This window comes from Indicator indicator, chromosome 35, assembly GCF_027791375.1.
Source record: "Indicator indicator isolate 239-I01 chromosome 35, UM_Iind_1.1, whole genome shotgun sequence".
Classification (NCBI taxonomy): Eukaryota; Metazoa; Chordata; class Aves; order Piciformes; family Indicatoridae; genus Indicator; species Indicator indicator.
Window position 1 is genome coordinate 6627705 of NC_072044.1, and position 24350 is coordinate 6652054.

The following is a 24350-nucleotide window of genomic DNA, read 5'->3' on the forward strand; positions in this document are numbered from 1 at the left end:
CAGAGGCTTAGCAGGACCTTCTCCCAGCACATCCCTCATGCCCCTGCCTCTCCTCACACACAGCAAACCCTGCAGCTCTTGCCCAGGTCAGGGTCCTCCTGAGCTTGTCCTTTGCCCTCTTTATTCTGAGGTGCCCTGGGCTGTGCTTCACAGACAAGCATTAAAATATTTGCTGGACTTTTCCTCTGCTCCAGGTCTGTGGTTTCATTGCTTTGCCTGTCCTGCCTGTGCTGAGCAGCACAGATCTCCAGGGGATGCTCCACACTCAGGTTTTGTGGCTGTGCTGCCTGTCTCCAAGCAGCTGAAGTGTCCCTTTAGCTCCTCTGTCCCCTCCCTGTGGTCTCTGCCTTTATCCACACAACTTCATTTGCCATCATGTCACCTCCTGAGCCTGCCATCATGTCACTGAGGAGAGTCCCTCCTGATCTCCAGACCCTTTGGTGTCAGCCAGTCTGACCAGCTTGGCATTCCCTGAGGGTTCCCATCCCCACTCCTCACCCTCTCTTCTGGGTCACAGCACCACCCTGGAGCCTTCTGGCCACAGTGTAAATGAACTTCTGAGGGTTTCCTTTTCATCAGCTCCATTCTGGTATACCTCCAGGCCACTCCTCTGCCTTGGTTGTGTCCCCAGCAGGACCTTTCCAGGGGACCTTGGGAGGGGAGCAGAACATCAGCTTCTGTTCACTCCTTCCCCTCCACACTCCAAGAACTCTAGCAGGCTGCAGAGAGCTCTGCTCATACCAAGAGCTGTGCTGCTTGGGACTGATTCTCACCTTCCACACCAAGCATTTCCCCTTGCAAGCCAGACCCAGCTGCATGGCCAGCAGCCTCGAGATGAAGACCATTCCTCAGCTTCATGGTCCTGCCTTAGCTGCAGGGCAGAGGGAACCTTTCCAAGAGGAGCTGGAGCAAAGCAGGGCTCCAGTGCCATCCACCACTGGGGGGAGGATTTCTTTGTGCAGGAGCCTGCCCCAGGAGAGCTGCTGAGGGAAGGCAGCACAGGGAGATGTGCAGGCACAAACCTCTTGGTTCAAGCAGAGCCATCTGTGTTTGGGGGGTGGGCAGAAGAGTTCCATTCAGGAGGTTGTGATGGGTGCATGGCACAGGGCTGGGAGTCTGAAGGGTCTCATTTGCTGAATCCATCTGAGAGCATTTTCTCTTCCCACCTCTCCCAGCTCCTTACTGCTGGATGGAAGAATCTGCCTGCACTGTTTGCTTGTCAGGAGCACCTCTGCCCTCTGGCCTTTCCTCATGCTGTGAGCCAAACCCTGACCCCAGGAACTGGCTGGGGCTGGTGACAGCCTCCTGTGGAGCTCCTGTGCTGGGGTTTACACCTGCACTTGAGCCCACACTGTCACTACTCCTCTGCTCCTTCCTTGCCTTTCTCACTGTCTCAGCCTGCCTGGTGCTCCACTCAGCTCCTTCCCCTCTCTCCAGGAAGCCCCAGGCCCACCCCAGCACTGCAGGAGGGGACAGGGCACAGGATGGAGCAGTAAAGCTTTGCACTGACTCTGGAGGGCAAGCATTTGGCCCACAGCTTTTCTTTCCAGAGGGAGGAAGAGAGGAAGATGGTTCATGGTTGGACCTTCAAGGTCTTTTCCAGCTTTAATGATTCTGTGATTCTGGAAGACCACAGCAGTCCCAGCAGCAGCAGGGAGGAGGGGAAGGAGCTGTGCCTGTGGGCCAGGCACTGCCCAGTGCAGGTCACCATCAAAGGGCAGCAGAGGAGAGCTGTGTGGGGCATGGGGAGGTTGTTTCCATCTAAACCCCTTTGCTTTCACAAACATCCTGGTTTGAAATGATGGAATATGTCCCTGTGAGAACAAAAGTGCCACTTGCAGTGCAAACTCCTTCCCTGGCTGTGCTGAGGGTTTCCTTCCAGAAGCTGGACTCCTCCTCACTCTCCACAGCTCCCTGGAAGGAGGCTGGAGCCAGGTGGGGGTTGGTCTCATCTCCCAGTGGCGATGTGGTGCTGAGGGCCATGGTTCAGTGGTGCCCTGGCAGTGCTGGGTTGATGACCTTAGAGATCTCTTCCACCCAAACCCATCCCATGGTTGTGCTTCTGGGCTTCCTTTGCAGGGTGCTTTAGGCAGCTCTCAGGTGCAGCCCTTGATGGGCTGGGAGCAGAAGGTGCTGCAGGGTCTGAACCCAGGCCCTGCCCATTTGCTGCAGAATAAAGCCTGGGGGATGTGTCTGGGAGGAGGAGAGGAGCTGCTGGCTCTGGTTACAACCTGCTGCAAGGGGAGGGGGGCTCAGGCTTTCCACACAATCAGCCAGGAGCAGATTAAGCCTCAGAATCCAAATAAATATTTACCCTCTGGCTCCTGGGCTCTATGAATAGCTGATGACAGAGCTGCCAGTTGGTTCTTTGGGATCATGCAGTGGGATTCAAGCAAGACAAGAACATTCCCAGTGCTCAAGAGAACAATCCCAGTGCTCAAGAGAGCATTCCCAGTGCTCAAGAGAACAATCCCAGTGCTCAGAGAGCATTCCCAGTGTTCAAGAGAACAATCCCAGTGCCCAAGAGAGCATTCCCAGTGCTCAAGAGAACAATCCCAGTGCTCAAGAGAGCATTCCCAGTGTTCAAGAGAACAATCCCAGTGCCCAAGAGAGCATTCCCAGTGCTCAAGAGAACAATCCCAGTGCTCAAGAGAGCATTCCCAGTGCTCAAGAGAACAATCCCAGTGCCCAAGAGAGCATTCCCAGTGCTCAAGAGAACAATCCCAGTGCTCAAGAGAGCATTCCCAGTGCTCAAGAGAACAATCCCAGTGCCCAAGAGAGCATTCCCAGTGCTCAAGAGAACAATCCCAGTGCTCAGAGAGCATTCCCAGTGCTCAAGAGAACAATCCCAGTGCCCAAGAGAGCATTCCCAGTGCTCAAGAGAACAATCCCAGTGCTCAAGAGAGCATTCCCAGTGCTCAAGAGAACAATCCCAGTGCTCAGAGAGCATTCCCAGTGTTCAAGAGAACAATCCCAGTGCCCAAGAGAGCATTCCCAGTGCTCAAGAGAACAATCCCAGTGCTCAGAGAGCATTCCCAGTGCTCAGAGAGCATTCTCAGGCACTAAGCCTTGCAGGGACTTGGCTGAGCTGCACTGCACACACACAGAGGCTGCTGTGGCTCTGTCCCCAGCTGCCACTGCCTCTCCCTGCAAGGAAAGGTTGAACATCACCAAAAGATGAATGACCCTAATTAAAGAGCCACCTGCTCCTGTAATCCACTTTGTGTCCTGCCCCAAAACCAGAGCTCCCTCCTAATTAAGTTTCACATAAAAATTAAGGGCACTGCTGTTGGAGTATTTGCCTTTGGCCATTGGATCAGAGCTCTCCTTAAAGCAGGACTCAGCTCTGGTAGCACTCCAGAACTGGAGACAGGAGCCTTGTTGCCTCCAAGTGGGGCAGGGCAGGAGCAGCCAGGGGGCTGTGGCAGTGGAGGGTCTGCAGCTAAGCTGCAGGCTGTGGAAGGAGAGTGGGCAGGAGCTGGGCAGCCACTCTGGGGATAGCATCTTCAGTTTTGAAGTTAAAATCCTTTGCTCCCAGGCAGGTTTCCTTCTTCTGGCATGAAGCCTGCCAGCCCCTGGCTCAGGCTCAGCAGGCTGGCAGTGCCATGGCAGGGGCAGACTCCCTCCCAGGGCTCCTGCAGGTCCATTCACCTCACCCAGCATTGCAGGTGCTGCTTCCTGGGGTGCCACACAGGACCTGGCTGCACCCAAAGGAGCCAAAGGCAGCAGGCTTGGATCTCCCTGCTGGGAGGGGAACACCTGCAGCAGCAAAGCCCCAGGGCTGGCAGGACCTGGCACCAGCCCCTCCAGCAGCAGGAGTGCCTTGGTGGCAGAGCTGCCAGGAGAGCTGGCAGCAAAGAGTTCAGAAAGCCACTGGATTCCTCCACCCTGTGAGCTGGCAACCCACGCATGTGGAGTCTTCTCCAGCTGGTTCCTTATTCTCAGATCACAGAACCACAGAGTGGGTTGGGTTGGGAGGGACCTCAAAGCTCATCCAGTTCCAGCCCCCTGCCATGGGCAGGGACATCTTCCACCAGCCCAGGCTGCTCAAGGCCTCATCCAGCCTGGTGCTGAACACCTCCAGGCAGCCACAGCCTCCCTGGGCAACCTGTGCCAGTGTCTCCCCACCCTCACTCTAAAGAATTTTGACTGCTCTGCCTCATCTGAGCTGGGCTCTGCTCTGCTCCCCTGGCAGCCAGACCAGAGCTGGAGTCTGTGCAGGCATCAGGAGCTCTGGCAGAGCAATTCCATGTCCAATATCCCAGTTAGACATCCCCTGGTCAGCAGAGGGCTGTGGGGAATTCTGCAGTGCCCTTGGAAGGGTCTCTGTGAAGGGAGGACCTCCCCCATTAGAGATAGAAGAGCTGAGTCAGCACAAAGCAAGCAACAAATCCAATTTCCTGCTTACACCAGGCCTTGAAGGAGACCAGAGCCTGGCACTGCCTTTACAAGAGTGGCACTTCCAGCTCAGGGCTCGCCAGGCACCCTCACATTTGCTTGACCCAAGCCTCTGCCCCTCAGCCTGGTCACCAGGACAGTGCAGGGCAGAGCCCTGGCATTTGCCATGTGCTGAGTGTGCTCCTCTGGGGGGATTTACACCTGGGGCTGTCCTACACTCACTCTGCAGAACCTGCACCAAAGGTCAGAAGGCTGAAACTGGATGAGGTCTCCATGTCTCAGCTGACACTCTGAGCCCCAGGGCAGCAGCACAAGCAGCAGGAGATGTTTCATAGCCCTTCTTACCTTGTGATCAGGCAGAAATCTGTGGCTAAACCATGGCAGTGCAATGAGCATGGCTCAGCTGCACCTCCTGGCCAGTGAAGCAGCCCCACCAGCAAGGCAGCAGGCAGCAAGGCTCTGCCAGGGCAGCTCTCTAAGAAGCACTGAGTCGTTTTGAGCAGCTGGCTGAGGAAAAGGCAGCCCCAGAAAGACAGCAAAGTTCTGACCCCCTGCATCTTGTTCACACTTTGAGCCTTGCCTTTGAAGCAGCTCCAGGCTGCTCCTGCTGCTGCCTGCAGGCAGGGCTGCTCCTGCTCCATGCCCATCCGTGGCACCCCCTGGAGCAGCTGCTGGCTGGGGAAATGCAGCTGAGCACCCCTGCAGCAGTGCACTCTCTGACCCTCTGAGGGGCTGAGGGCTTGCAGCCCTCTGCTGGCCCCACAGCAATCGACCCCCAGGGGTGGGAGGTGTCCCTCAGAACTGCTGCTGCTGGTGGCTGAGCAGCAGCCTCTGGGTGCAGATAAGAGCAAGGCTTTGCCCTCTGCTTATCACCCCCAGGCAGCTCTGGCCACCAGCCCTCCCCAGCTCTGCTCCTGACAGGAAGGCAGTGCTGGGGGAAGCCCCAGCAGGCAGAATGGCATCGTGGAAGCATCAGAAAAAGGGTTGGGTGGGAAGAGACCTTCCAAGCTCATCCTGCCCAGCTCCCCTGAGGTCAGCAGGGACTCTCCAACCAGAGCAGGCTGCTCAGAGCCACAACCAACCTGACCTGCAGTGGTGCCAAGGATGGGGGAACTTTCCTACCCCTTCAGCTCATGCCTGGCCAGGAACAGCCCTGCAGGATGCAGAGCTCCAGCCATGGGTGGCAGCAGGAGCTGGGGTGCACCTGGGGCTCCCTCTGGGCAGAGAGATGTGAAAGGAGGCTGGAGCCGGGGGGGGGGGGCAGCCTTTTCTCTCTAGTGACAAGTGACAGGAGGAGAGGAAACAGCCTCAGGCTGCACCAGGGGAGGTTTAGGTTGGACACTAGAGGAAACTTCTTTCCTGAAAGGGTTCTCCAAGCCTGGTACGGACTCCCCATGGATGAATCCCCATCCCTGGAGGTGTTTCAAAGCAGCAGAGATGTAGTCCTGAGGGCCAGGGTTTAACCCCAGCCTTGGCAGAGTTAGGGACTGGTTGGACTGAATGAGCTCAAAGGGCTTTGCCAGCCCAAACCCTTCTGTGCCTCCATAATCCTCTGAGACAAACCCAGAGAGTTGTCTTTGTTGAGTGGCTGAAAATGGAAAGGTTCTGCAGCCTGCAGCTGGCAGGGTGGAGGCTCAGAGGATGGTGACTCCTCCCTGGCCATCCCTCAGCCTTTGTGCCTGCCTGCTGAGCAGGCTCAGGCTTTCCTCAGCAGCAGGCAGAGCAGAAGTTTATGGCAGAGGTAAATCACAGCAGCTCTGCTGGCTGCAGATTTATGCCAGGAGCTGCCCTGGCACCTCCAGCTCCAGAAGCAGGGCAGGCTGAAATATTCTGCTTTGCAATCATATATTCAGGTTAACAGAGCTTTGAGATTGGAGCAATTAATCTTGCAGAGACTCAGACCCCCTTGGGACAACCTGCAAAGGTTGCTAAGAAGAGGCAAACAGAGTTGTGGAACTCAAGGTGTCCCCCCAGTGCCTGCTCTGCCACCAGGACTCCCCAAAGGGCAGGGAGCTGAGAGCCAGCAAGGACCTGACCTCCATCACCAGGAGCACACCAGGGCATGGTACAGAGGGGAGGGCCAGGACTGTGCTGCTGTGCAGTGATGGGAAGCAGAAATATTGAGACACCAACCTGTGGTAAGAGGAAAACCAAGATGGGGCTGGAGGAAGCCTGCCCAGGGTGCTGAAGGCTCTTCCCTCCCTCGGGGTGTGCTCAGGGCAGGTGAGGAGGCCTGGGCCATGCACAAGGCTTTGTGCCTGGGTGTCCATGCAGCTGCTCCTGCTCTCTTTAAAAATCATTCTGTGTGCCCACACAGATCCCTGCTTGGTGCCACCAGAGGTTTTTCCCAGTCCTGGTCCATCTGTGCTTCCACTTTCTGTCTCTTCTGTCTGCTTGCCCAGCAGCCCCCTGTCACCTGCCAGCGTCTTCATCTTCATCACCACAGAATCCCAGAATGGAAGGGTTGGAAGGGACCTCAGGATGATGCCTGCAACTCTGCCCCTGCACAGCACTGGGGGTGGTATTTTTCTTCCTCTCCCCTCCTACAAACTACAATTTCCCTCTCATCCTGCTCAAAGAGGAGATCCCACTGGTGCTGTGGAGCATCACATTCTGCCAGGAGCCAGCAGCTCTGCTCCTGGCCAGGCAGTGCAGGTAATGATCTGTGACTGAAGTGAATTAGTGTTTCATTTCCCACCCCTTGCAGACAGCCTGCTAATGGAAATTGATTTCTGCCTTTTTTTCTCCTGCATCTCTCATGCTTGTGCAATGTCTTTATTTGGGATTCAGGTGGCTGCCAGGGAGCTTTAGCCACAGGATGGTGTGCAGGGCACCACCAAACCCAGCTGCTTGTGCTCAGCAGCACAGGAGGCACTGGCACAGCAGGGACAGCCTCCTGCTGCTGTCCTGAGCTCACATCCATGGGATGGATCCTCAGGTGGAGCAAAACAGCAGAGCTCACATCCATGTGCCATACACAGAGCTCCTGCTGGCACAGTCCTCATCCCTTTGGCACAAGAAAGGAGGACAATGAAGCTGGGGAAGGTCTGAAGCACAGGTGGTGTGAGTAGCAGCTGAGGGAGCTGGGGGTGTTCAGCCTGGAGAAGAGGAGGCTGAGGGGAGACCTCATTGCTCTCTGCAGCTCCCTCAGAGGAGGCTGCAACAAGGTAGGGCTTGGTCTCCTCTCCCAGGGAGCAAGTGACAGGAGGAGGAAACTGCCTCAAGCTGCCCCATGGGAGCTTCAGCTTGGTCATGAGGAACAATTTCTTCTCCCAAAGGGTTGTCAAGTCCTGGCCAGGGCTGTCTAGGGCAGTGGTGGTCTCCATCCCTGGAGGGGTTTCAAAGCTGTGGAGATGTGGTGCTGAGGGCCATGGCTTGGTGGTGCTCTGGCAGTGCTGGGTTCATGGCTGGACTTGATGATCTTAAAGGTCTTCAACAAACCAGGGCTGCAATCCCCACCTCCAGTTGTGACTCTCACACCAGCAGTGCAGTCCCAGCCTGACAGGAGGCAGCTGCTCTGCCCTGCCCTGCACAGCCTCTGACCCCCAAGCCAGGAGCTTGTCCTCAAAGCAAGCCGAGAGCCTCAGGTGCCAGATCTCAGCGGGGTCTGGGCTCAGGAGCCAGCCCTGCCCTCCCCACAGCTGCTCAACCACCACTGAACTCCTTAACTCTTGCCAGGCTGTGCTCCCTGCCGTAATCTGCTGCAGCCACCAGCACACACCCAGCCCTGGGCTCTGCTATTTAGCCAAACCCCCGAAGCCAACGCCCCCAGTGCAGAGCAGCAGCAGTGCACAGCCTTGGATGTCCAACCTGCTCCTGGGCAAGGCAGAGCCAGGCAGCAAGAGAAGGTAAGGTCCCTCCAGCTCCTACCCTGCCAAGTGCCAGCAGAAGTGAGGCAAAGGGAAGGTTTTCTGACTCTGCTGTTTGTTTTCAGCCCTCCCTTCTTCTCAGCTCTCTCTGGCAGCTCCAAAGGAGCTGGGAGGAGGCAAACCCCAACTTCTGCCCTGGTGCCTTTGTGCAGTGCTGGGGGGAAGCAGAGCTCAGCTGGTGCTGGCTCACACTTTGGGATCAGGACCTGCAGCTCTTCTTTCCCTCAGCCTTGGGTTGATTTTTCTGCTTCCACAGAGACTTTACCAGCTCCATAAGCTGTCTGCTGAAGGAATTCTCAGCTAGGCTGGGGGCTGGGGGATTTGCTGCTCACTGTTGTGTAAATCGGCTCCTGCTAGCCGAGCTGAATGCTCTGCAGCACGATGAGCATCACAACAATTAGCACGGGAGACAGACAAGCCTTAATTGTGACTTAGCAGAGCTGTCTGTGCAGACCAGACCCCTGCCCAGGCCCCCAGCTGCTCTGAGCAGAGCTCGAGTGCCAGGGAGCTGCCTGTGCCTGCTGCTCTCTGCCTGCACCACTGAACCTCATCCTTCCCCGGTGTGCTTTGCTCAGGTGCGGTTGGTGCTCATGCTGACAGCACAAACCTGTCGTGCTCCTGCCCAGCCTCACCTGTTGCTCCTGCTGAATGCTAATTGGGGTGGAATTCCTCCGTGGATCCAAAGGACAGGCAGCAAAGGAAGGAGGACAGGAGGCTGGCAGGTCCAGAGCCCTGGAGAGGATAATGGCAGGGAAGATCTGGGACAGAGAATGCAGTGCTGGGTGCTGTCCTTATCACAGCTGCCTTGTGTGGGAGCAGGATGTCATTATGAAAGTCAATCTCCCTTCCCTTTATGCCAGAGGAAGTCTGTGAGCAAACTGAAAACCTACTGCTGTGCCTCAGCTCTCCTCTTACAGAGGGCAGCATCCACCTCTACCTGCCTGGGGTGCACACCAAGCCCTGCAAGCATGCCCTAAGGATGGAGAGGGGGCCACAGGAGAGCTGGGGAGGGACTTTTGATAAGGGCCTGTGGTGAAGGGTGAGGGGCAGAGGTTTGAAACTAGAGCAAGGCAGATTTAGGTTGGAAATAGGAAGAAGTTCTTCACTCTGAGGGTGGTGAGACACTGGGAGGGGTTGCCCAAGGAGGTTGTGGATGCCTGGAAGAGTTTAAGCCCAGACTAGATGAGGCTTTGGGCAGTCTGGGCTAGTGGGAGGTGTCCCTGTCCATGGCAGGGGGCTGGGACTGGGTGATCTGTAAAGTCCCTTCCAACTCAACCCATTCTGTGATGTTGCTTTGTCAGAGACCTCCTTTGAAATCAAAGCCACAGTGGAAGGTGAGAGGAGGCCAGCAGGGAGGGGGCTTTCTGGGTAGGATCTCTCTGTGTTTTCCTGCTCAGAACAGAATCACAGAATCATAGAGGAGCCTGCAGAGGAGAGGGAGAAGCTCTGCTGAGGCAGAGCCTGGGAGGAGTTGTGCTGGAGGAGGAATGAGAGCAGGAGCTGTAGGCTTGGCTCCTCAGAACACAACCCCCTGGCTGAACCTAGCCCCAGGGGTGCTGTCAGAGGCCACCACATAGCAGGGGGCAGTCACTCAGCTGGGTGAAATGCAACCACGACAGAAGTCATTCCCTTGGCTGCTGAGGAGGGGAGGTGGGCAGCTGGCAGGCAGCAGCAGAGCTGAACACAGCATTAAACACTTGGCTGCTGCTGCAGAGCCTGAGGTGAGCACAGCAGCTAGAGAAGAAGCTTTGAAAGATCAAAGTAGAGAGGGGAAAAAACCCAAACCATCCAAAAGTCCTTTTAAAGTGCTGAGCAAACCTGGTTTTTAACTTGCAGCAGGCAAGAGGCTACCCCAAGGCAGCAGGGCAGGATGTGGGCTTACACTGTGGGCTTCACTCTCCTGCCTCACCTGGGAGGCTTCCTCGGTTGGTTCCTTAGCCGCAGAGAAATCCCTGCCTGGTCCGAGAGGCTGAAGAAGCCTTCCTGGTGCCCTCCCCCCAGGATCTTCCTTTTAGCCTGGACTGTCCTCTACACTGGCATGGGGTAAGTTCTGGGTCCTGCTGCCCCTTTCATCCTCCTGTACCTGATGCACAGAGGAGGAGGTCCTTCAACAGCTCTCCTTTGCTTTTGGGATGTGTCCTGCACCTGCAGGCAGGGCAGGCCAGGGACCCTTGTTCCCAGCAGCTGCAGTGCAGCTGGAGCCAGCCCTGAGCTGAGCTGCTCAGATGCACACAGCCCATGCCTGCCCTTGTAAACAGCTATGGATTATCATGGAATTGTCTGGGATGGAAAAGCTCTCCAAGATCACCCAGTCCAGACGTCAGCCCAGCACCACCATGGCCACCAAACCATGTCCCCAGGTACCATGGGTATGAGCCTCAAAGCCAGCCCTGCCTGATTCACTTCTCCAGGCTGCTCTGCAGGAGCTGGAGGATGAATGGCCAGAAGCTGGCAAACAGCACCAGAGGAGCCTAAACCCAAGCCCTTGGGAACAGGGGAAGTGAGAAAATAAATATGGAAACAGAATCACAGAGTGGGTTGGGCTGGGAAAGACCTCAAAGCTCATCCAGTTCCAACCCCCTGCCATGGGCAGGGACACCTCCCACCAGCCCAGGTTGCTCAAGGTCTCATCCAGCCTGGCCTTGAGCAGCCCCAGGGAGAGGGCATCCACAGCCTCCCTGGGCAACCTGTGCCAGTGTCTCCCCAGCCTTGTCCTGAAGAACTTCTTCCTAATGTCCAACCTCAGCCTCCCCTGCTCCAGCTCCTGCTCTGCCCCTCCTGTGCCCTCCTCACCTGTGAGCCCTGGAGCAGGCTGCCCAGAGAGGTTGTGGAGTCTCCTGTGTGCCCTGCCCTGGGTGACCCTGCTCTGGCAGGGGGCTTGGTCTGGATGATCTGCAGAGGTCCCTTCCATTCCATGATCCCATGACTCTCTGGACCATTCCTTTGCAGTGCACAGGAATGAGGCAGGAGCTGGGGCTGAGAGCAGAGGGGACACAGCTGCAGCTGTGCTGCAAGCCCCTGTTGTGAGGCAGCCTTGCAGGGCAAGGCTCTGTCTGTCTTCATTGGACACCACCAGTGTGCTTCCCTCTCCACAGCTATGCCTCCTACCTGATCTGGAACGACCTGGGAGGCTGTGGCAGCAAAGCCATTGTCCCTCTTGGCCTCTATGGGGCTCAGCTGGCCTTGAACTGGGCCTGGCCTCCCTTGTTCTTCAGAGCACGCAGCCTGAAGCTGGTAAGGCACCTGGGCACCCATTCACTGCTGCAGGCTGCTTGCTGCTGGCCCTGCCAGGGGGTGCTGGGGTGTGGGGAGCTTTGCTGACTGGCATCATGTGATGGGAAAGAGCTGCAAGAAGAGGTCTTGCTCAGAGCCTGCACCTGCTGCAGACAATGGTATCAGCCCCCTCCATGCCTCTTGCCCTGCAGATAGCTGCCCTGGGCAGAGCAGGGTGGGAAAGCAGGCACCCAGCGGTACTGCTGCTGCACCTCACAGTTAAGGTTTGGTGGTGAGAGATAAGTCCCTGTGGCAGTCACACCCTGAGCAGGCAGGAGGCACAGGGAGCATCCCCGGGGGGCTGTGGGCTGCCAGCAGCTTCTCCAGCAGACCCCAGGCTCTGGGCATGGCACAGCCTGGCAGAAGGGGGCAGCAGGGTCACTGTCTCCTCTCTGCCCCAGGCCCTGATTGACATCCTGTGCTTGGACTGCCTGGCCATAGGCACAGCCTGCTCCTGGTACCACATCAACAAGGTGGCAGCACTGCTGCTGCTGCCCTACCTGTGCTGGCTGGGGATGGCCTCCTGCCTGACCATCCGCATCTGGAAGGACAACCCTGAGCAGGCACCACCCAAGAGTGAATGAGAAGAAGGCATTTGGAGAAACTAAGCCATGCTGGTGTGAGCCAAGACCTAACAACCTGGGGGATTCACTCTGGGACAGGCATCAGAGCCTGCCTCCTGCTCCTGCTCCTCCCACCCTTATGGTGGCTGTGCCACAGCAAGGTCAGCACCATGCACCTTGCCTGCTCCTCCACACTGCCCTCAGCCTTCACCTGGGAACTGTGTTCTGCAGCACTGCTGAGGGCTGGGGGCTACAGCTGCATGGTGACCTTGGTGCTGTTAGGTCAGATCCCAGCACCACCCAGAGCAGCCCTCAGACTGCTGCCCTTCCCCCAGGGAGCAGAATTCATTCCCACGGGGCTGACCCCCACCCCCCCTGCTCATGCACAGCCATTTGTGAGAGCCTGAGGTTTGTTTTGCTCTCTGTGCTGCTGCCTCTGTCACCTGCTTTGTGCTTTCCACCATTAGCTTTTGATCTGTCAGCTCCTGAGCAGGCAGCAATCTGTCTTCTGCTGGGGAGAAGAGCCTGGGCCCTCTGCCTTCTATTTGAGGCACATCTCTCTGCTTGGGCTTCATGCTCCAAGATAAAGCAGCAATGATCAGAATGCAAATGCTGCTCCCAAGAGGAAATTTCTCTCCTCCTCCTCTCTCTGTGTGCTCGTCCTCATCAGGGAAGGAAAGCTAACACCAGTGCCTTGCAAATCATCCTTACAGGGGGAGGGGGTTTAAAGTAACAAAAAACCAAAAGCAACACAAAAGCCTTTGCCAAATGGAAGGAGTTGCTCACCCTGCTTCCAAAGCTGCAGTTATGATTGGCAAACAACCCTGTGCTAAGTCTGTGCCCAGCAGAGGGCTCTCATCCCGGAGGCTTCCCAGTCCTGAATAGTATTACTCAGGAAAGTTTCAAGCAGCTGCAGAGGGATGGGACCCCAGGATGGGACCCCAAGCCATGACAGAATCAGGCTTCAGAGGTTCATTAGTAAGCCCTTGGCCTTCCTTTGCTCTGGTCTTTGCCTCTGGCAGACCTGGACCTTAGCTCTTGCTGCCTACAGAGAACGTTTGCTGCAAGTTTTCATTGACAGAAGCAATTCATGTGATGGGAATTTGCCTTCCTGGAGCTGGCTGTAGATTTAGGGGGGGGGAGGGTGGGGGTGGGAGGGCTTAGCTGGGGCTGTAAAATAAATTGTATTTGCTTTTAATAAACCCAAGCCACTTTTGTCTGGAGAAGAAACCAATCCAAGTGATCCCTGGGTTTGCAAAAGCTCAGAGGATCCATCCATGACCTTGAAAGGTTGGACCAGGGGGTCCTTGGGGTCTCCTCCAACCTGGTGTTCTGTGGTTCTGTTGTGACTCTCTCTGGGGTCCATGGTTTGTGCTCTGGCTCCAGAAGGAAGTGGAGCAGCAGGGAGGCTCATTCCCAGGGGCGGGCTAGGTGGGATTCAATCCCAAGGGTTCCCTCAGCCCCTGCACAGCACAGACACTCACCTGGGGATGCATCCCCATGAGAGGCTCCTCCTCCCCCCCAGCAGCAAGGTAAGGAAGCTTGGCTCTGGAATCCTTCCTGGGTCACCCCAAGCCTGGGCTGGGGAGATGCTGAATGCTCCCAGGTGCAGCTTGTGTCAAGAGCAGAGCTGGGTGCTGGGAGCTGGGGCCAAGAGCAGCAATCCCCAGCAGCTGAGATTTGTGATTCCTTTCTAAACCCATGGCCACAGATCATGTGCTGGAGCTTGATCCCAGCCATTATTATCCCCTCTGGCCACAGGACACAGAGCTGCTGCCTCTGGCAGGAGGTTGCTGCAACCTCCCCAGCAAAAGCTGCCTGAGCAGAGGCCACTGCTGGCTGTGAGCAGGAGCAGAGCTGTAAAGCATGGAGGAGCAGGCAGCATGGGGCTGAGCCAACAAAAGCTCCAATATCTCAGGGCTCTCCAAACCACTAAGTTACCACTGAGCTTCTTTACAGTGATGCCTTGGCTATGTCTGCCAGGAAGCCTCATGCCACAGGACAGGGAGCTGTAAATCACCTCTGCCTCAAAAAAATAAAAGCAGCAGCTAATATCTGGGCTGGAGATGAAGGTTCACTTCGTGAAGTTAAGGATGGTTTAGAGAGCCTGGAGCTCATTGTGCCCTGTCCTTCCCCAGGCAGCATGGAACAGAGACCAGCAGAGCCACCTGCTGAAGGCAGCAGGGATAGAGCCACCCCTGCCGGAGACCTCTGCTCTGGGGCAGGGCAAGCTCGTCCCTGACAGCACATCCCCCTGGGGAGGGACAAGAGAGCTGCTGCAAACCTGCAACCTCTTAGCAGCATCTCCAAACCCAACATCTGGATGCACACAGAAGGCCCCAGTGGTATCCTGGGGGACATAAAGAGTGTGGCCAGCAGGTCCAGGGAGGTTCTTCTCCACCTCTACTCTGCCCTAGTGAGGCCACAGCTGGAGAACTGGGTCCAGTTCTGGGCTCCCCAGTTCAAGAGGGACAGAGAACTGCTGGAGAGAGTGCAGAGGAGGCTCCAAAGATGCTGAGGGACCTGGAGCAGCTCTGTGAGGAGCAAAGGCTGAGAGCTTGTTCCCTGGGAGCAGAGGCTAATCCCCACCTGGCTCCAGCCTCCTCTCAGGGAGCTGAGGAGAGCAATGAGGTCTCCCTCAGCCTCCTCTTTTCCTCACTAATCAGCCCCAGCTCCCTCAGCTGCTCCTCACCAGCCCTGTTCTCCAGACCCTTCCCCAGCTCTGTTGCCCTTCTCTGGGCTGGCCTGAAGAAGCTGCTGGCTGTGCAGCCCTTGCCTGGATCCATCCCTGTGCCACAGACCAAGGGAGAGAGGCAAAACAGCTGCTAGGGACCCAAAGCAGAGCTGGGAGCTTGGTGAAGTCAGGGAGGTGCTGCCTGCAGGTGAGCAGGAGGATTTCAGGTGCCTGAGTTAGGACTCTCCTCCCTGCCACACAGCATCCTTCTGAGGGGTCCCTTCTCCCAGGGGCTGCAGAAGGAGCCCTGGGGTGTCCTGCCCCTGGCAGCATGAAGCAGGTGACCTCAGCAGGCATGCAAGGTCCAGGAGCTGCTGGAATGGTTCTCCATGTCCCACTCTGTGTCAGGGACAGCCTCAGGGCTCTGCATGGCTGAAGCAGTGACTCAGGCAGGGGCCATGCACTGGGGACAGCTTCCACGGGGTCGTGGCATTTCGAGAGGAGCCACCTCTCAGATCACCATGGCTGGGGCTGATCCCTCTCTCCAAACTGCAGCCAGGCTTTCCAGAAAGGCCTCTTTGCTATCCCACTGATGGCTGCACTTCAGCTTAGCCCAAAGAGCACAGCCCTGCCCGCTGCAGGCTCAGCCTCTGTGCAGAGACAAAACCTTTCTGCCTTTCAGTGCAGCCTCCTGCCCTCAGCTTTGTCTCCTTCAGTTGTTTCCCAGCTGTTCCAGAAGCACTCTGGCTTCAGCAGTGGGCAGCTTTAATTGATTTGCTGATGTCTGGAGCTGTGTTAAAACACAGAGACAAACACCAGCCAGGATTTGCTGCTGCCTGCAGCCAGGCTTCAGAGAGCTGACTGCAGCCCAGCAGCGATCCTCATGCCCCCCCCCCCCCACAGCTCAGGCTGCTGCAGAATACCAAATCCTCTGGCTCTGAGCACCTGCAGCAGGCTGGGGCTGACTTTTCCCCTCAGCTGCCCCCAGCAGAATCTCAGCAGGAGGGAGGTTGTGCTGCTGGGAGCTGTCACTAACTTCCAGTCAGGCTTTGAGTCCATGGGACAGAGCCTGGGACCAGCCAGGCTCCATCCCAGCTCTGCAGCAGGGCACTGAGGGGTGTCAGAGGGCTGGGGAGCAGTGGCCAGGGAGGGCCAGGCTCCAGCTGTGAAGATAAGGCAGGCACAGAGGCCAGAGCTTGGCTGCTCTCTGCCTGCTCCCTGCAGCTCTGCCCTGGTGCCCTCCCTGGGCAGCTGCAGCCCAGCACCGTGGAGTGGTGGTCAGGAGCCATGGAACTGTGGAGGCTGGGAGAGACCTTTGAGATCAAGTCCAGCCACTCCTCCAGAGCTCACAGCCCCACCAGCACTGCCCAGCCACCAGCACAGCACTAAACCACGTTCCTCAGCACCACTTCCACATCCCTCAGCACCACACCCAGGTGGCTTTCAAACCCCTCCAGGTTTGGTGACTCCAGCACCTCCCTGGGCAGTGCATTTCAGTGCCTGATCAGGACATGGCTTGGTGGCCATGGAGCTGTTGGGAGGATGTCTCAGTAATCTCAGGAGGCTTTTCCAACCCAAACCATTCTGTGTGGGCATCGTCCAGGTGAAACCCAGGAGGTGGGTCAAACCCTGCAGCATCCAGCACCAGTGCTTCCTGCCCCTTCTGTTAGAGCCTGGCAGTGTGGTCTGCAGCAGGAGCTGAGGGGCAGGTGAGGAGCTATAGGGGTGGGGGCAGGGCAGCTGCCCCTGCACATCTCTGCCAGTGTTTATTTATTTGTCTCTCACGGTAGCTACAGCTGGAAAAACCAGGCTGGGGACTGCTGCCAGACAATGTATCCAGGGAGCTGCTTTGTCAGTGCCACCAGCTGTCCCCTTGGCATAGAGAGCAGGGCTGAGCCATGACTCACACAGCCAGGGTCTTATTTCACTCCTTGCATCTAGCCAAAAATGTTCCTCCAGCCTGAGAGTGCAACAAAAAGGCTGCTCCTGGAGAGGGCTTTCACAGCCAGGTCTCTTCTGCTGCAGCTTTGTGGTCAGGAAAGGAAAGAACCACTCTGTCCTCAGGTCAGGAACTCCTGCTGCAATTAGAGGACCAGCAGGTGACCCCCCTGGGAGCCAGGTCAAGGGAGTGCACTGCTCCCTGTGAGATGTCCACTCCAGGTGGGGAAAAAAGATGCCTCTGAAGCCAGTGGGGAAACTGTTCTGGCCTTGGATGGATGCAGGATCAGGCCTCAATATCCAACAGCCCAGCAAAGGCAGAGAGCTTCTCCCAGGGGGTGGCATCTCAGCCTTGCCCTGCCAGAAGCCACCTTTGCTCTTCAGACCTTGCTGCACATTTGGTGTCCCCAAGGTCTGCTCCTCCCCTTCACTTCACCTGGCCCTGCTCAGGCATTCTGGCTCTGGGGACCCAGCACAGTGAACCCAGAACAGAGGGAGATGCACTGCCAGATGTTGCAGGACACATCTGTCAGGGGGTGGAGAGCAGGCATGGGCTTGGGTTTGTGCCACTGAGGTGGAGCTGGCTCAGGAGCCAAGCTGTGCAGGGCAGGATTGTGGTCACCCTGGCAGAGGTTTCCCATCTGGGAGGGAAGAGCCTGCACCCAGGGGGCTGGGAATGGGCAGAGGCCACAGGGCTCTGCTGGGCATGAGCATGGGGCAGCCCTTGCCTTGGGGTGGCACTGGGCTGATGCTCCGTCCTGTGTGAGGCTTGGTGTGTGTGTGGAGATCACTTGTGCCTCCTCCTGGCTGCAGAGCAGGATCCAATCAACTAAAGACTCCTCAAAGCTGTGGGGAGAGGCCAGGGTGGAGGGGAGCCTCAAGAGAAATGCTGGTTGGCTGGGTTCAGTTAACCCAGGTGCCACTGGGAGGCTCCTACGTGGGGGTAGCCACGTCCCTGGCACCTCTCAGCACCCACACCCCTGGCACCTCTCAGCACCCACACTCCAGCTCCAGCTCTGAGCTGGCTGATGGAAAAACAATTTCCATCCCTGGCTGCAGTCCTTAAGCCCCTGCAGAATGAGCCCCTGGGGGAGTCAGGGTGACTCAAAGGCAGCCCCAGCAGAGTGCTCAAAGCTTCCCTGGGCTCCAGCTCTCAGACTGACAGCAGTTCTGTGCTCTCCTTTTATACTTTTGGCACAGGTGGACGCTGCAGGGGGGGCTGAGGACTATTTAGTGCATTGCCCTAGATGGAGCTGTGAAAGCAGCTGGGGAAGGGCTGCAGAGAGGGAAAGAGTCTTAGTGCCACATTCCTGAGATTAGATTAGTGCTCAGCACTGAAGCCTGCAGGGGGGCCAGGCCAGTGAGAGCTAAAGGCTGCAAGGATGGAGTGCAGCCACCCAGAGCTTCCAAAAATAAAGGGGAGTGGGTCAGAGGGACTGAAATGCTGCTTCAGAGTGGAAGGGTAAGGCAGAAGCAAGCTGTCAGTCACTCAGAGAGGATTCCCACCCCCCAAAGCCCCCTGCCTGAAATGCCAAAGGTGAGAGGAGCTGGAGAAGGGAGCTGGAATTTGAGGGGAAACCCCACACCTCTACCCCCCCGGGAAGGAACTCAAGCTTAAAAATGAATCAAACTCTGCACCAGGAGAATGGAAGAAGTGTCCCATGGATAGGATGTCCTGCAGATGTAGTTTCCATGGATAGGATGGCTTGCAACTTGTCAAAGCCTTGATGAGCTGTTGGCACAACAGTCCCCATGCCAGCTGTGTCAGATGGCAAATAAACAACTTCCCATCACTAGCAAACAGAGTGATGCTGGTGGAAAAGGGGGGTGGTGGTGGTGTGAGGTTCTGTGTCCCCAACGACTGTGGTTCAGTGATGTTGGTAAGGAAAAGCTACAAAGGACCTTGGAGCACAGCAAGGCACAGGCTGGTGCCAGCCAGAGAGCAGCCAGAGTGAATGATCTGCCCAAGGGGCTCCACTGAGCTGACTGGGGACAGGGCAGATCCTTCTGAGGTCTCTGCAGAGCTGAGTGCAGCAGAACTGAGAGGGAAGGAATGAAGCTGGGAGAGGGCAGGTTGAGAGTGGAGATTAGGAGGAAACTCTTTAGAATGAGGGTTGGGAGACTCTGGCACAGGTTGCCCAGGGAGGCTGTGGATGCCCTCTCCCTGGAGGTGTTCAGGACCAGGCTGGATGAGGCCCTGAGCAGCCTGGGCTGGTGAGAGGTGTCCCTGCCCATGGCAGGGGGCTGGAACTGGATGAGCTTTGAGGTCCCTTCCAACCCAACCCACGCTGTGACTCTGTGAATCCTGCAGACTGAGTGTGGCTGGAAGCAGAGCTCCACACCTCCTGGGTTTCTCCTGAGCAGTTTATCCTCCTCAGAGCAGGAGCAGGTTTTCCACTAAGAGCAGAGCAAGGACTCAACCAAACAGAGCTGAATCTTTCCTCTGTACCCAAATCCTGCTGGCAGCACCTCCTGTTTGCAAAGTCCCTGCATGGCTGAGCAGGGGGCAAAGAAAAGCAGGACCCCTGCTGCCCTGGGGGCTCCTGCTGTGATGCTCAGCTGGCCCAGGAGGCGAAGTCCAGCAGCAGGGAGGGTTTTTCAGCAACCCAAAGGAAGGTTGCTCCTTCCCTTCCTGCCTGAGCCAGAGCAGTGGTTCCTCAAGGTCAGCAATGTCATCAGGAGGCTCAAGAAGGTAGCCAGCAGGGCTGCCAGCTCCACAGCTTGCCAGCTATGTGTCAGACTGCTGGACGAGCAGCTCCGGCTGCTGCAGGGCTTCCCGGCTCAGCCCTTCCCCAGCCCGCCCACAGCACAGTCGTCACTCGTTTGAAATTAAAAGGGGAGCAAGAGGGATTGTTAAAAAAGCCCTCGAGAAAGCAAGGGGCAGAAGAGACATCTGAGAGCCTTGGCTCACCCTGCCCCCAGCCCCTGTCGCTTTGTTCCATATTTAGCTCCTGACAACTGTGCCTACTGCAGGAACTCCCAGTGCTGTTTTTTCCCTCCTCCCTTTGCTTCTCTCCCTCAGGGCTCTCAGAAATTGCTCTTTCTTTTTCCCAGAGGCCAGAACTTAATACCCCTAGAGCCAAGAAGATGGCAGAGAAGCAGGAGGAGCCCAGCAACACCCAGAACGGGGAACCAGACAACACTGAGGAGGGTGAGGAGAAGAAGAAGAAGAAGGTGAAGAGGGAAGATCTGCCTCCATTTGAGATTGTAACAGGGTAAGAGCTCCAGGTGCTGAGGTGAGGGGCTGAGGGTGAGCTGGGCATGTCCAGAAGTCCAGAGCTGGGTGACTGAAGATGCACTGCTGAGTACTCTTAAAGGCTGCAAGTACAGGAACAGAAGGAGAACTTTTTCCCTGTGGGGGAGGACTCTGGAGCAGGCTGCCCAGGGAGATTGTGGAGTCTCCTTCTCTGCAGACCTTCAAGGCCCACCTGGATGTGCTCTGGGTGCCCTGCCCTGGGTGCTCCTGCTCTGGCAGGGGGTTTGGACTGGGTGATCTCTGGAGGTCCCTTCCAGCCCCTGCCATGCTGGGATTCTGTGCTGTGGCTTTGCTTGCTGTGAAAAGCTTCCCGGAGTTTTCCAGAGGAAGGAATCCCAGCAGGCAGGGGGCAGGCAGGCAGTCTCTTGGTTCTGTCCAAGCAGAGCTCTTTCTGTAGTGCTGATTGATTCCCTCCCAGTGCAAGCAGTCCCAGTGCCTGCTGATGTGGGGCTGGAAGGTGCTGGCTCTTGATGAGCACTGAGTATTGATTCCTTGCCCTGATCAATGGCTCTTGTCTGACGGTTTCTCTGTCTGTGGATTAGGAAAGATCCCTCTGCTATGGCTGATTTGCTTTACGCACCTGAGGGGCAGATTCTTCAAGAGAGCTCAAAGTCCACAGTTTCAAGGGCTCCACACCCCCAGCTAGAACCTGGCTTTCAAAGCAGCCAAGCTTGCAGAAAGACAGCAAACCATGAGGCAGCAAGGCAGAGAGGAGCTCCTGGTGCTCCAGTGAGCCTGGCCCATGAGGAAGGAAAGCTGGAAAGGGTTTCCTACAAGCTGAACCCTGCCAGACACAACTGACAGCTGCAACTAGAAAGAAATCTCTAATCTGCTGTCTGAGCATCCCAAAACATTCCTTGTAGTGGCAGCAAGATGCTCTCTGTCCTTCCTCCCTCTGCTCTCCCTTAGGAGTCACCACAGCAGTTGCTCCCAGCCTGCAAACCCAACCCAGCATTTCTTCCAGCTATTTGAATGCAAAGCTCAGGCCAGGGTCCTGAGCTGCCTTCCAGGACCTGAAGGGATCCTGCAGGAAGACTATAGAAGGATTTTGCCTGAGGGTGTCTGAGGCAGGCCAAGGGGGAATGGTTTGAAGCTGAGGCAGAGCAGGGTTAGAGTGGAGCTAAGGAAGAAGTTCCTCAGCAGGAGGTGGTGAGAGTCTGGCACAAGCTGCCCAGGGAGGCTGTGGCTGCCTCCCGCCTGGGGCTGTTCAAGGCCAGGCTGGATGAGGCCTGAGGGATTTGGATCCTCCTGTTACCAGCAACTGCTTTGAATCCATGGAGAAACAGAACCCCCAGAGATGCAGCCCCCTGCCCAAGGTCCCAGCCAGAGCCTACCCAATGCTTTAACCCTTTGCTGCCTGCCTCTGAGACACTTCTCCCCTCCCCACCGTCCTCAGGGAGCGCCTCCCAGCCATCTTCTTCAAGTTCCAGTTCAGGAACGTGGAGTACAGCTCGGGCAGGAACAAAACCTTCCTGTGCTACGTGCTAGAGACGCAGGGCAAGGAGGCAGCCACCTCCCGAGGCTACCTGGAGGACGAGCACGCTGCTGCCCACGCAGAGATGGCTTTCTTCAACACCATCCTGCCCAGCCCTGATGCCAGCCTGCGCTACAGCCTCACCTGGTATGTGTCCTCCAGCCCCTGTGTGGCCTGCGCCGACCGCATCAGCGAGACCCTGCGGCGCCACAGCAACCTGCGCCTCACCATCATGGTGGGCAGGCTCTTCATGTGGGAGGAGCCGGAGATGCAGGCAGCCCTCAAGAGGATGAAGGCAGCTGGCTGCAAGCTGAGGATTATGAAGCCTCAAGACTTTGAGTATGTCTGGCAGAACTTTGTGGAGCAGGAGGAAGGGGAGGAAGCCAAAGCCTTTGTGCCCTGGGAGGACATCCAGGAGAACTTCAACTACTACGAGGAGAAGCTGGCGGAGATCCTGCAGTGAGGCTCACGTGAGTGAGGGCTTCCACCTGGCCTCCCAGCTCCTGCTGTTAGCACTGCAGGCTCCTGGCTTTCCTTCAGGTCCTTCAAGGCATAATCCAGAGCCCAGCTCAGCTGCTGTTACCTTCACACCTTCCGAGCTGGGCTTGCCTGGACCTGAACACTGAAAACAACCCCGAGCAGGACCTCAGCCCTTCAGGGGTGGGAACTCCACAGTGGGAGAGGCACTAACACTCCCTGGGTCCTCCACAGCACACACAAGAGGGATTTTGAGCTGTTTTATTTTCTCCTTAGATTAAACTTTCCAGGAATAAAGAATGAAAGGGCACCAGGTGCAACAAAAGCAGCTCTTTGTTCCCCACACACCTAGGGAAGGCTCCAGGGGACCTTAGAGCTGCCTGCCAGGACCTGAAGGGATCCTGCAGGAAGGCTGCAGAGGGACTTTTCCTGAGGGTGTCTGAGAAAGGCCAAGGGGGAATGGTTTGAAGCTGAGGCAGAGCAGGGTTAGAGTGGAGCTGAGGAAGAAGTTCTTCAGTAGGAGGGTGGTGAGAGCCTGGCACAGGCTGCCCAGGGAGGCTGTGGCTGCCTTCTGCCTGGGGGTGTTCAAGGCTGGATGAGACCTTGAGCAGCTGAGTCTAGCTGAGAGGTGTCCCTGCCCATGGTGGGGAGGGTTGGAGATGAGCTCTGAGGTCCCTTCCAACCTGAGCCACTCTGTGACCCATCACAGATGTTGAGGACACATGGAAGCAGCAAGAGGGATGTAGGGAAAAGGGGATTCCTCCCACCCCCCAAAGTCTACCCTCTAGGAACAAGAAAGGAAAACCCCAGAACTCCTTCTGCTAGAGGTACTAAAACATGACAGAAAACATGAAAGCATTTAAAGCTCCTAACTTGTCTCTCTTTTTCCATCCTCAGGACCACTTCAGAGCTGATCTCTGAAGAGATTAACAGCCTCACTCCCCTGGGGCACTCCTGCTTCCCAAAGCCCTCATTTCAGCAGGAGGCAATAACCAACTTCTGGAAGACTAAGCCCTGCTGGCCTGCAAATACATGGACAGCACAGACCTGTGTCCTTTGGGATTGTTTTGGTTTCTTTTGTTCCTCCCCTGCCCCAAACCAACCCCTGCTGCCTCTGCTGATGGGAAGAAAGATCACAGATGATGGAAGTGGTCCCTGCATTGCCCAGCTCTGATCATAGCACCACAGAGGTTGGAAGGGACCTCAGAACTCATGTCCTCCAACCCCCTGCCATGGGCAGGGACACCTCCCACCAGCCCAGGTTGCAGCTCAAGGCCTCATCCAGCCTGGCCTTGAACACCCCCAGGGAGAAGGCAGCCACAGCCTCCCTGGGAAGCCTGTGCCAGAGCCTCCCCACCCTGGACTGAAGAATTCTCCCCCAGCTCCAGTCTGACCCTGTTCTCCCTCACCTTCACACCATCCCCCCGGCCTGTTGGCACCATGCTGTGTGGCTAAAGTCCTGAAGGAGCTGGATTGCAGTGGTCTGCAGGGAGGGCTGAAGGCCTCACCTGCTGGCACTATTGGATGGGGAAGGGCTTTAGAAGAGAGCTGCCAACTAGCTGAGTGCAGTTAGAAAGTACAGGCTGCAGAAATGGGGAAAAGAAAGAGATTTTGGATGATGAAAACAAAAAACCCAAAGTTTTTCTTCCTCCATCCTCCTCAATGCTCAGAGCTGTGATTCAAATTGGGGCTAACTTCTCTGTTCTAAATCATGATGGGAGCCTTAAGTACTTGATTTCAAAGACATCAAACACCCTCTTCCCCTGATCAGTGATGTTTGTGATGGAAAACTGAGAAAAGCAAAGTGGAATAAAATTGGAAGTCACTGCAAAAAGCTCCAGCAGTGTTTATTGCTGCTTCTCTATTTGCCAGAGCTCCTAAATTTCAGCTGACAAGTGACACACCCTGGCACAGCCAGGGATGAAATATTTGGTGGGTCAGAAAGGAGAATCAGGGTATGCCTAAAGAATTCCAAGAGTGGGGATAGGGGCAGATCAGAGAACCCTTGAATTGTTTGGAGCCCTTGAAGCTCACCCAGTCCAACCATTATCTAACCCTGCCATGGCTGGGGCTAAGCCCTGGCCCTCAGCACCACAGCTGTGAGGCTTTGAAACCCCTCCAGGGATGGGGATTCAGTCACCTCCCTGGGCAGCCTGTGCCAGGCTTGGAGAACCCTTTCAGGGAAGCAGTTTCTTCTCATGTCCAACCTAAAGCTCCCCTGGTGCTACCTAAGGCCATTTCCTCTCATCCTGTCACTTGTTCCTTGGGAGAAGAGCCCAACCCCCCCTGGCTACAGCTTCCTTTCAGCTTAAACTCTCCCTCAGCCTCAAACCCTTCCCCCTTTTCCTGTCTCCAGACACCCTCATGAGAAGTCCCTCTGCAGCCTTCCTGGAGGATCCCTTCAGCTGTTGGCAGGCAGCTCTAATGC

At 56.5% G+C, this 24350-nt stretch overlaps 1 protein-coding gene across 1 annotated transcript; it reads left to right on the plus strand.

The window, feature by feature from the left end:
* The first annotated feature begins 8194 nt into the window (after positions 1 to 8194).
* APOBEC2 (apolipoprotein B mRNA editing enzyme catalytic subunit 2) lies at positions 8195 to 23738 on the plus strand. Its single transcript, XM_054395757.1, has 6 exons — positions 8195 to 8246; positions 10104 to 10310; positions 11363 to 11501; positions 19770 to 19930; positions 21368 to 21915; positions 22820 to 23738. Exons 1-5 carry the CDS (start codon positions 8200 to 8202, stop codon positions 21906 to 21908), a joined length of 1095 nt encoding a protein of 364 aa, XP_054251732.1. The 5' UTR covers positions 8195 to 8199; the 3' UTR covers positions 21909 to 21915; positions 22820 to 23738.
* The last annotated feature ends 612 nt before the right edge of the window (positions 23739 to 24350 follow it).